The sequence below is a fragment of the Labrus bergylta genome, chromosome 3 (assembly GCF_963930695.1).
Source record: "Labrus bergylta chromosome 3, fLabBer1.1, whole genome shotgun sequence".
In the NCBI taxonomy this organism is placed as follows: Eukaryota; Metazoa; Chordata; class Actinopteri; order Labriformes; family Labridae; genus Labrus; species Labrus bergylta.
The window spans coordinates 22677882-22689500 of NC_089197.1; the positions used below are offsets into that span (position 1 = coordinate 22677882).

The following is an 11619-nucleotide window of genomic DNA, read 5'->3' on the forward strand; positions in this document are numbered from 1 at the left end:
TTTTTTTGCTTGATTTTACTTTTACAACATACTGTAGACAGAGCAGGAAACTGTGTCTTTACCACAGGCTTAAATAATATTCTTTACTGGAATAGACTGTCTAAATGATTTGAATTGTTTAGGGACACTTTATATGCACTCTGATTTCACTCACCACATGTATTATAGCCAAAGTTGATTTTCAGAGCCCTTACAAAGTTTGGCCTTTATGATATTTATTAATATCAGAAACTATCAACAGTAGGCCTACAAAAAATAAACTCAACAACCATAAAACACATTAAGAATACGGAAATCTACAATGATACAACAAATCGAAATGAACAATATACACGTTACATACAAAAAACATTGTTGAAACAGCTTGCAACTTGTGAGTTTTAGTTATTTAAGGACTTACATTTCTACCATTTACCTTTCACATTAACATGCCTGCACCTGTCAGAATTTTTCTCACTTCAGAGTTAAGAAACATGACATTGTTAAACATCCACACTCAGTACAATAGTGTCCATACTGAAAGCAGAATCCTTCCAATTTACAAAAATCATGTATGATCATGAACATTTTTTGATTAGTGTTAAAACTATTCGACACGAAGAACAACCATGAACTGTAAATATTACAGTGAAACAGAAATCACAATTAAAATAATGAAGACTGATAGTATTTTGATTTTCCCGGACCTGACGTCATTGTCAACACTCATTTTCATTGGTTTAAAATGTGGAGACGCGGCGTTCCCCCGACAACGAAATGCCAAACAACCGGGGCAACTAAAGGCACCGCGAGTAAACTACGGCTAATTCGTTCACTACCTTTTTAATAAAACTATTATCAAGTTTGTTATTGCAAAGTCTAAAGTTGATTAAAGTGAAAAGTAATTTCGTGAAGACTCCGTAATCATCGACAGGCTCCAACAAAATGGTAAATGCTTGGGACCAAAGTTAGACTAACATTAGCTTGCTTGCTGCTACATACAGAGCAGCTTAGTGACCACACTGTCTTTCTTCTCTTCTGGGACAGAGTCGTCAATGGATGTACAGCCAGCAGCAGAGGTTAATGTGTCAGCGCCAGAGTCAGCAACAGCACAGGGTGGAGGAGGCCCGGCGTGTGGACAGAGAGAGGCAGCTTCAGGCCGGTCTGAAGGACGAGGAGGGCTTTGAGAGGAGGAGATACCAGAGACAGGCTCAAGAGGGGCTGAAGAAGAGGCAGCTGGAGAGCGACCTACTCAAGGTACTCTCACTTATCACTGTTTTAGGAGAACCATTAAGAATGAGCTTCAGTACACTCCTTTATACTGAACTGGACCACTGAGTTTAGAAGAAGCTCAATCCAAGATACACACATAGAAATAGAAATAAATATAATTGAACAATGTAAAAAAGAAACACTATTGTAAGCACTACATAACTTACAAGGCACTTCTTAGTAGTTGTTGGAGCTATTTAATTGGGGTTAGAATTAGTTTACTAATATTTTGGTGGTGTTGTTTATTTAATTATTCTACACGTTTTATTTATTTAGAAAAGATTTTGGGTAACGTTTTCTTCTTTGCTAGTTTTTTGTTTAGTAAATTTAGTTTTGTATTAGTATTTTGTTAGGTATTTGGGTAATACTGTGGACACCGGAGATTATTCAAGTAAGCGGCAGGTAGAGGACCAGCATGCACCTGGGTGGGCCTATTGTTTTTTTTACCAGGTGAAGAGAGGCAGCGGGAGCCACGATTTTCTTTGTTCTTTTGTTTGTTTTCATCAAATAAACCAGCAAAATACCGCAGCTCCTGCATGGACATTGGATTTCTTTTGCCTGCGTACATTACATCGTCCATGGTGTATCAGTGGTCATTTGATTATTTTTGATATTAGTTTATTTAGATTTTTTTTGTTGTTTTGGACAAATAGCCACTACAGTAGTGGTTTCAGGTTTCTCAGAATCGTCTAGTGGGATGAACAAATTAAAGAAGTTATGCAAAGAGGAAATACAATTCGACTTATTTGTATTATTGAATTGAATTTATTTATTTAATAGGGACAATGCAATTTAACATAATTTCAATACAAAGCATGAAACTGATGTGCTGCATAAAGAGTATATAGCTATTGCTAATTTCCAACTTGTGTCCCCAGTTGGGCCTTTGTGTAAACAAACAGATTAAAATGTATAACATTCAGTTACATAAAACCCCATAACATCATATGAGGATACATTAAAATACATGTACAACAATACAAATGCTATAACCAGTTTAAAATAGAGTTTGAAGATACTATTTAAAAGTGGGTACAGCTCTGGCTTGCTTTGAGCCAGCATTTCATTTGCTATATTGTATTTAATTTAAATGTGCTAATGTACTAGAAAGATCCAAATTTTACTGGCGACATTTTATATTCTACTATATAGTGACACCTGTATAATTATATCCAGACTGGACTAGCCCTTCATACCTGATTAGAAAAAAAAAACCCAACATGGCTGGATGAATTGGTTTATCAAGTTAGTTGAAGTCACACAATAATTTTTATTTTTTAAAGCAGCATCCCATTGTGGAGGTAACAAAAACAGACCTGTAAAGATTTAGTTTTTGTTTAGCAAAATCCTGAATGTATCAAACGTTGAAAAAGCATTCTTTTTCACAACATTTTGGTGTATTAAGAAAAACATCACCATTGACTGAACTATATTCAATAGTAGATAATAATGTTTTTTTTTGTTGCAGGCAGAGGAGGAGAGAATAAACAGAGAAAAGCAACTGGAACAAGAGGAGAGAATGGCCAAAGAGATCGCCCGCCTCAATTTTGAGAGCCAACGAGAAGAGAAAATGAGGGAGCATATAAAAAAGAACAGGTACTCAATGCTGTCTTACTCTGCTCTGGTCTCTTCATTACCTCTGTTGGTTTTTAAAAGTCTATTCAAACACTTTCAGCATGGAGCTTCGAGAGTTGGAGTCAAAGCTGAAATCTGCATATATGAATAAGGAAAGAGCTGCGCAGATTGCTGAACAGCAGGCCATGAGGTTTGAGACAATGGTGAGCGCTATCCTCTGTGATTTTTGTCACTTACCAACAAAATAATCGTATCCATCTTTACTACAAGATGGATTCTGTTCTTAAAAATGTCTTAAGGGTACATTTATATTCTATATAGACAATGTGTATTTTTATGTGTCGGGGATAATGGAAATGAATGTATTTGCATATACAGACTATTTTGTCTAGGAGTGAAATAAAATGATGAGTGTTAAACGTGACAGGAATTTAATTTCAAGGTGAAATTGTTTGTACAGAACAGTTCTAAATTTAAATTTCAAGCTCTACTGTGCATATCCTTTCTCTGTTAGCGTGAGGAGGCAGACTATGCTCGGTGGATGAAGCAGGAACATGAGCAAACAGCTGCTGAGCGGAAGAAGCTGGAGCAGAAACAACAAGAGGAGGTAGTTCAGTATCATAGAGAGCTGGATCACCAGCTGATAGAGAGGGAGCACAAGAGACAAGAAGCATATGAGCAGTTCCTTAAAGAGAAGCTCATGGTGGACGAGATCTTCCGGAAGATTTATGAGGAGGATCAGATGTAAGTCATTAATAATCTCCACTCTATGAAGTACTTTTACTCAAGCTCTGTTTTGAAAAGTACAGTGTTGATTTTGTTTTGGACTTCACTTTCTCATTCACATTTTAATACCGCAATGATGGATGTAAGATTGAGAACTAATGCTGTTTTTTCTGAAGGGAGAGGCAGCTGAAACTAGAGAAGGTCCGAGCCACTCAGCAGCACATTGAAGAATTCAAGAGACAGCAGATCGAATGGAGACGCATGGAGCAAGAACAGATGGAGGAAGAGAACAGACGCATCAGGGAATATGCGAGCCATCAGCGGCACATGGAGGAGGCCAAAATGGCAAAGATCAGAGAGAGAGAAGAAGCAAAGGAGCATCTGCAAAAAATAGTTGAGATACTTTTTTCTTTTTTTTTTAAAAGTGCCCCTACATTTTTCTCTTCATTCCATGAGATTTGGTACTTAGCTCCTCTCTGATTTTCTGCAGTTGACTGAGAAGATCGAAGAGAAGAGGCAGCAGCGTGAAGATATGGAGCGAGTGCGTGAGGAACTCTGTTTAGAGGAACAGGAAGAGGCCAATCGGCTGAAAGAAATAGTAAGTATCGTTGCTTTACTGTCTCTTTAAACATTCAGAGCAAAGATGAAAGCAGTTGCAGTAATGAGGATGAAGATTTTATATTTTGGCTGTGATGCAAATAATGAAAAGAAGTAGTAATTATTGATTACTACCCTGACACTGAAAGATAATTATACATTTTACTTGATAAATGACTAGGCTTAATTCATTAGACGTCTTAACATTGTGGCACTATTAAACTATTTTGTAATCATACAAAGTTTAGTATCCGTATGTTAAAGTGAAACAACCTGCAGAGCATCATTTTAATGAGTTCTTACATACAGTACATATCATGCGACAATCCTGAATAATTAATTCCTATAATTTATATCTAAGGAATAAAAATTCAACATTCTCAATAGTGCTTCTAAATGATCAGCAGCTCATGAGTCAAGAGACTCACACCAAGTCCTCTGTGCTCTGGGACTTTGATTTATTTATTTAAGTGTGCCTGAGTTATCGTCATATTTTTTTAACCCGTTTGTTTCACAGGAAGAGATGGAGAAGAAAATCAGACAAAGGCTGATGATGCAGCAGACCTACCAGGAGCAAATGGCTTTCAAAGAGATGCGGAGGCGGGCAGAGAAAGCCGAAGAGGAGGCCTTCAGGAAAATGATGATGGCAAAGTTTGCCGAGGACGACCGCATCGAGCAGATGAACGCTCAGAAACGACGCATGAAACAACTTGAGCACAAACGCGAGGTGGAGAAACTGATAGAGGACAGGAGGCAGCAGATTCAGGCCAACATGGTACAGAACACTCGAAACATTTACACAGAAAATGGTTGTACATAAAACACTGGGCAGCTGATGTATCATTTAGTTGAGTATGAAGTGCTTTGATAATAATGTTAACTTCTCTCTTCAAGGAACTTGAGGCCAAAGAAAGAGCGGTTGAGCAGGAGAAGGAGGCGCTGCGCAGACAGATAGTTGAAGAAGAAAGGCAGAGGCTTCTGAAACGTCATGCAACAAAACTCCTGGGATACTTGCCAAAGGTATGAGGCAGAGTAAGAATCCTGAATAGCTTTACACATTCTTAAGATAAAACATCCATGTGACGATCAATGCATTCATTTCCAGGGTCTGCTCCGTGAAGAAGACCTAGCGCACTTTGATGAAGACTTCAGAAGAACCTTCCAAACCCGTCGGCCAGATATCTTTTCTGAAGACAGCTTAGAAGGCGATGAGTAAATCTTTATGTTGAAAGCTCTGCCACAAGGTGGCAAATTAAATGTTACTGTAAACGAAGTAGACATTTTAAGCTCTATATTTCTCAGTATTTATTAAATCACTTGTTAAGGATGTAGGAACGACAAAGTGATCGGGAGGCATCTTTTTATTTGGGTTGTTCCGTGGGATCTTCAATAAAATAATTCCAGAAAAGATCTGAGATTGTCTGTTGCCAAAATGTGAAAACAATGAGGACCAAGACTCTCTGCTGATTTATACCTGGCAACTCATCAGACTTTTATTTCTCCAAAAATACAAGAGAGCCTCTCAGTGTTTATGACTTCCCCCAGTCAAGAGCTTTCATGAACTCGTCTTCTGTGAACGACAGCAGCTTTGCAGCTTCAAAATGCATCTGCACAAAGAAGACAGAAAAGGTGGTCGGATAAGATTCAGTTTAAAAGGATTTGTACAGGGTGTCTACAAACAGGGTATGGTAGAGACACTCACCTTTTGTCTTTTGAGAATGTCAATCAGCTTCAGCTGTTTCTTGAAGCCCACAATGAGCTCTGCTTTCTGTTTTTTAAGCATTTTGTTTTCAGCAAGCAGATTCTCTTTACTCTGAAGTTCCTCGCTTGTCTTGTCCTTTTGTAAAAAAATAAAGGCTGAAATAAGTTAAACTTAATCAGACCTGACAGCCTCATTTGGAAACCACTTACAATCAATCAAAATGTTATAACTTAGTTGTGAATTCTGCTTCATGTTATTATTGAGCTCTCTGTTGTTAAAGTCACTGTGTCGGGGATGTACACACTTTTATGAACTTCTATCAAAGATATTGACACAAATGTATTTCACACACTTTTCCATTCAAAACTTCAGCACCAAGACAATCTGATGTATATGAGTTTAAAGATTTACTGAATGAACCCTGTAACTCTTTATTAAGTTGTTATGCCCTTCAAAAGTGGAAAAAACAGTTTGTACTTAAATCAAATTTAAAGTTACGTGTTTTGTATGTTTTTTTTTTTCAACATTTGAATCAGTAGATATGTGAATGCATAACCATAATTATTTCTTTGTCAAACATGTCATAAAGATATGATGTTCTTTAGTCTCTACGAAGGTCAACGAGTGACATCTTACGATTAAATGTGTGCATTTAAAGACAAGAAGCATAGTTAGCTGTTTGGCAAATTATATTCTGCTCTATTTTCCTGCTTTACACATGTTTGTAGAAGACCTGGCTTAAATGTTAACCATTTTATCTGACATGTCACTGATCTTGCAAAAGTATTTTTTAAACTAAATATGAAAAGATGGCTGTGATTATCTCTAAATAAACCCTACTTTAGAAGTTATTTTTCAAGTCAGCAACAGTATTTTTTATACATCAAAATCTGTAGTTTGAATCATATCAGCACTCAAACAAGTAGCATGTATCGATGATGACATTGATGTTTTCCTACCTTGTCCGCCTGCTTCATCTTGTTCAGTTGAGTCTTTAACTTCTCCACCTCCTCCAAAGCTCTGTTGAGACGAACCTCCACAGTGCCATGAACAGCTGCTGCTTGCTTCTGGGATCGATTCAGATTTTCTATTTCCTTAGCAAAAAATCAGCCAGGGAGAAACAATGTCTTATAAATTCAGGAGTGATGGAGGATGGTGTCATATTTTACGATTAGTTTTTCAGAAATAGCAGGACTTGTATTAAATGCTCACAGACCTTGTGTAAAGCCGACACTTGCACTTGAAGACCGTCACATTTCTTAGCAGACTCCTCTGCTAAAGCTCGGTGCTTCTCAATCTGTGTTTGCTGAATACTTGTTGTTTTCTGCAGCCGGGCTCGATCCTCCTCAAGCTCCTTCATTTTTACGATGAGCTTAGCATTCTCATCATCCTGCATCAACAGAGACATCATTTTATCTACAAACAATATCTTTTTTTACAGACAATGTTTAAAAAACTGTAACGCAAGGTCCAGCGTTTTACATTTGGGGGCCTTTGGAAATATTTTTTAGATTTTTTTAATGATTATTTCAACACATGGGTATTTTTTCTCTAACAGATGAGAGTCAAATTTGCATCTAGCCTTTTCTCAGTCATGGTGATTGGCTGTTCAGCTGAAGCTCTGCCCCCCTGCTGATGCTTAGAGGCTACAACAGTTACAGTTCAATGCACATTATTTTACAGTATACCGGTACCTTCTTGTAATATTCACACGAGAGTTGATCCACTTCCTCTTGCATAATCCGCAGTTTTGCCTTCAGGACTCGTATTTGAGCATCTGAAACACCTTAACAAAACAGAGCAGTGACCAGTTCTAGACTTCTAATCAAATACAATAAATGCAAAATACAATCAAACGTATCAAGTTCATCATGTGTTTTACATAAAGAGTTAATTAGAGTTTAAGCTTCAATTAAGATTGAGTGCCAAGGTGTCATCATGATAAAAAAGTATCATGTTCTAGTAGGTTTGAGATCCAACATGAATCCAAACACAAAAATAATCTGTGAGAAAACATGTATATCTAATCATGCAAACAAGTGCAAACAAACTATTATTGCTGTAAAATCCACTCGAAATTCTCTACAAAAAAACCTTCCACCAAATGTCTGTTGTGAGAAATTCATGAACATAAATACTTTTTTTCATTTATAATAAAATGAATATGAATTCATATTTGTGGGCTTTATGTTCCATGTCCACCATACTACTTTGAGATTCGCTTCAAATGTAAAGTGTGTATTATTTTTATTATTATTGTCAAACTTACCTGATACTATATTGTCTCCAGCATCATCCACAACATTTTCTGTGGTAACAGTGTCGTCGTTAATCTTCTCCTCCATACTTTGAATAGTCTTTGCTAGAAAACAATCATCTGAGTCTTCTACAGCTGCAGGATCCTCCACTTGAGATGTCTTTGTGGTCCTGAAATCAGAAAACAATGTGTGCTCTTATAGTTTCCTTGTAAATAGAGTTTGATGCAGAATATACTAAACCAAATCTTTGACCTATAGGACCATACTTTTCTTTGAAAATGATCTCAAATCAAACTTACACTGTTTTACGTTGAGGCTCTTTTCCTTGTTTTCTACTACACATTGTTTTGGATGTTGAAGTGGCCCGTTTGTTGTTTAACACCTGAGAAAAAGGTAACTTTTTTACAAGTAGCAACAATTTTTCCTTCAGCATTGACAAAGTATACTAGTGCATTGTAAGAAGTACTGCTTGTGTTACACACATAGAGCATGACTTTATACACTGACTCAATACCTCAACTCCAGGCTCCTGACGAAGCTTAATTATCCTGCAGAGGAATGGAGAATATATCCATACATAAATCAATAAGCACATTTAAGATCTTGTTGATTAAGTGACCTCTCTCTGTGGCTTTACAGTGAAACACTCACTATTTGTCTACAATCATTTATTACCCTGAATTATCTTCATCCTCATTGTCAGTCAAAAGAAGGGTGGAAAGGGGTCTCGACAGAACTTCACTCTGTTCTCTCTGAAATCAAGAAAATACCAAGACAAAGTTAACCTGTTTAAAGCAAATATGAGATAATACAACAAAAGATAGTTTTTATTTCTTTAGAAACATGTTGATAACTCACTATAAGTTGTTCTGCCTGTTTGACGAGATCTGCTGTTTTGGCTTCCAGCTCTGCATTGAGGAGCCTGAAAGAGGTAAGAGGGGAAAGAGGACATTGCATAGCAGCACATTTTATACATTACATTAACAGAGCTTTTGTGCTATAGGACTTCCACATTTGTAGTCATATTTAATTAATTATTAACACATTATTCATAGAAATTTAATTCAAGTCAAGATTTGTAAAGTTTATTATTTCCAAAAAAATAACATACAATGCAAATGCATGTCAATCTATTTAGTATATTTCTACATATATGAATAATTGCTACTGGAAACACAAAATAAAATATGTGTCTTGTAAATATACTTTCATAAGTGATCTTTTTACTTTAAATTGAAGCAAAGCCTAAATCTCTTGTAACATCCAGTCTTACTTGTATTGTTCTTCCTTAGCAAAGAGGTCATCTGTGTGCTGCTTTGATGAACCCGAGGCAGATTTAACCTGGGGTCTAACTTCAGCCCTCTTGGACATCTCAGCCTTGCCACTGGAAGGTGGACATTTCTTCAGAGATAAGAAATCAGAGCAGTTAAAACACATTGCATCAGATATGAAATATGTAGGCCAATATTAGCTTATTTCAGAAATTCAGCTTTAATTGGCTGATAAAAAAAACAAAAAACCCTGAAGTATAGAAATGGCAAACACATGTCAGCATTATGTCCATCAGGGAGTTTTGGTTTCAAGTAAGAGGTGTTTACTTGTATTCTTTTTAATTTGAAGAGATCCAATTATACCTAAGGCACGTTTGTTTTTGTGAAAGTACAGTAACTCAAACAAAAAATGTATAATCGTTCCCCAAACAGATACATTTTAATTATACTGCGACTTGAAACTCATTGTGAAAAGAATTGATAATTACTGGCTTATCATGCTGATGTTCAGTGTATATTTCAACCACTGAATCACTTTTTTTACGATTAAAAAGTATTACATACATTTACAAAATGCCTCATAGGTTTCCTCCAGCCTGAAGGCTAATTAACGCTATCTTGTGTGGATTAAGAGCTACTTCACTAGTTCAAACAGATTCACATTTATACGTTTGCTAGTACAAATAAAACGTTCTTTAAATAAGCATTTGAACAATACATGTGAAAAATGACTTTAAAACCTGAGAGACGACGAGCCGAGGCTTAGAGACCTTTTTATCACAACCTCTCCCAGACATCCTGACCAGAAACAAATGTCTCTCCGGTTGCATAGCAACTGAATCCAACACGCGAACTAGGTACGGTAGCTCAGTTAGGACATGTGAAGGCGAACTTTAAACAGAAAGTCAACACTACACTTTTCATCGATTACCGGAAGAAACCATGGCCAAAATAACCCACAGGTTCGATAATAAATTAAAATCATGCATATATGTAAATCATTAATCTGATGAATTCACCTTTGTTTAGCTGTAGAAAACAAAGGGTAGGCTGTTAAAACAAATCTGAGGAGTTAAGAAGAACAACATTTCCATCTGAAATGTAATATAGCTGAATGAATATAAAGTAACAATAAAACAGTCCTCTGGACGATACATACTGCAATACACCTTTACACTCAGCACCCCTCACCCCAATTGCTTCGTTTTTTTTTTTTAAATATTGCAACATATGTTTTGTTTAGTCTGTTTAATATTTTAAGATATTGTTGGCTAACCCCTCATTCTTGTCATGTCATGCCACTGCACCGCATTATTTTTGTTCTATTTGTGTGCAACCTGCCAAAAAGTGTTGTATAAATAAATATGTCATGCACCAAAAATCATCAACATATTACCCTGTAGTAAATTAAAGCAAAGGGTAATCCAATTTTCAATACACAAATGGAACAACATCAACGACATTTATAATAATAATATAATAATAATAATAATTAATAATAATAATAGCAATAATAATAATAATAATAATAATAATAGTAATAATAGTAGTAATAATAATTATAATTATAATAATAATAATATAATAATAATAATAGTAATAGAGTAATAATAATATAATAGCAATAATAATAATGATAATAATAATAATAGTAGTAATAATAATAATAATAATAATAATAATAATAATAATAATAATAATATAATAGTAATAAAAGTACATTACAAGTAATAATGAAAACATCTCTAAACTTTAACCTTAGAAAACATTTATTTTTGTTTGACTGACGGATCAGCAGCAACACAAAATCGTTTAGGTTCAGCTTAGTATTCTAGGCTTCTGCTTACATGTTGTTTTTAATGCTTGGGTTCTTAGTGCGCATGCGTTTGCCCAACAGCCACTACTCACCATGCACATGCACAGAAATCCCATAACGTGAGGGGCTCAGCGCACCGTAGGACGAGCTAGTTGTTTTTAGCTGTCTGTGTACTAGTTACGTCCGTATTTATATGCATGCACCCCCTGCGTCTATGGGAGACACGTAGTTTTGCTGCACAGCCTCTTTAATTCACCAAGTGTCCGGACTTGAAGCGAGCGATGTCGGAGGAGGACTGGGCGGCGACAACAACAACAACAGGGCGCGCTCATGTCCCGTTAGCATCACAACGTCCTCTGGTCCATGTCGCTTAACACTGCAAGGAGAGTACACCCGTCCTCCACGCCTCCCGTCCAGTTTAGC

General features: G+C 36.3%; 2 protein-coding genes across 5 annotated transcripts; one reads left to right on the forward strand and one right to left on the reverse strand.

Moving 5' to 3' along the window:
- The first annotated feature begins 728 nt into the window (after positions 1 to 728).
- Positions 729 to 5474, forward strand: mns1 (meiosis-specific nuclear structural 1). Its single transcript, XM_020625708.3, has 10 exons — positions 729 to 927; positions 1027 to 1236; positions 2720 to 2847; positions 2927 to 3029; positions 3341 to 3570; positions 3729 to 3945; positions 4043 to 4150; positions 4667 to 4924; positions 5044 to 5169; positions 5255 to 5474. The coding sequence occupies exons 1-10, from the start codon at positions 925 to 927 to the stop codon at positions 5363 to 5365; spliced, it is 1494 nt and encodes a 497-aa protein (XP_020481364.2). The 5' UTR covers positions 729 to 924; the 3' UTR covers positions 5366 to 5474.
- A 139-nt stretch (positions 5475 to 5613) lies between these two features.
- On the reverse strand, positions 5614 to 11590 carry tex9 (testis expressed 9). 4 transcript variants are annotated; one of them, XM_065952984.1, is made up of 12 exons: positions 11453 to 11590; positions 9383 to 9510; positions 8968 to 9031; positions 8785 to 8861; positions 8624 to 8657; positions 8409 to 8491; positions 8121 to 8278; positions 7546 to 7637; positions 7068 to 7241; positions 6811 to 6945; positions 5852 to 5986; positions 5614 to 5756 (listed from the first exon to the last, which is right to left on the reverse strand). In XM_065952984.1, the coding sequence occupies exons 2-12, from the start codon at positions 9478 to 9480 to the stop codon at positions 5679 to 5681; spliced, it is 1128 nt and encodes a 375-aa protein (XP_065809056.1). In that variant the 5' UTR covers positions 9481 to 9510; positions 11453 to 11590; the 3' UTR covers positions 5614 to 5678. The 4 variants fall into 4 exon arrangements, with proteins under 4 accessions (XP_065809056.1, XP_065809055.1, XP_065809054.1 ...); XM_065952983.1 differs by lacking the exon at positions 11453 to 11590 and adding an exon at positions 11334 to 11432; XM_065952982.1 differs by lacking the exon at positions 11453 to 11590 and adding an exon at positions 11289 to 11428.
- Between the last annotated feature and the right edge of the window lie 29 nt (positions 11591 to 11619).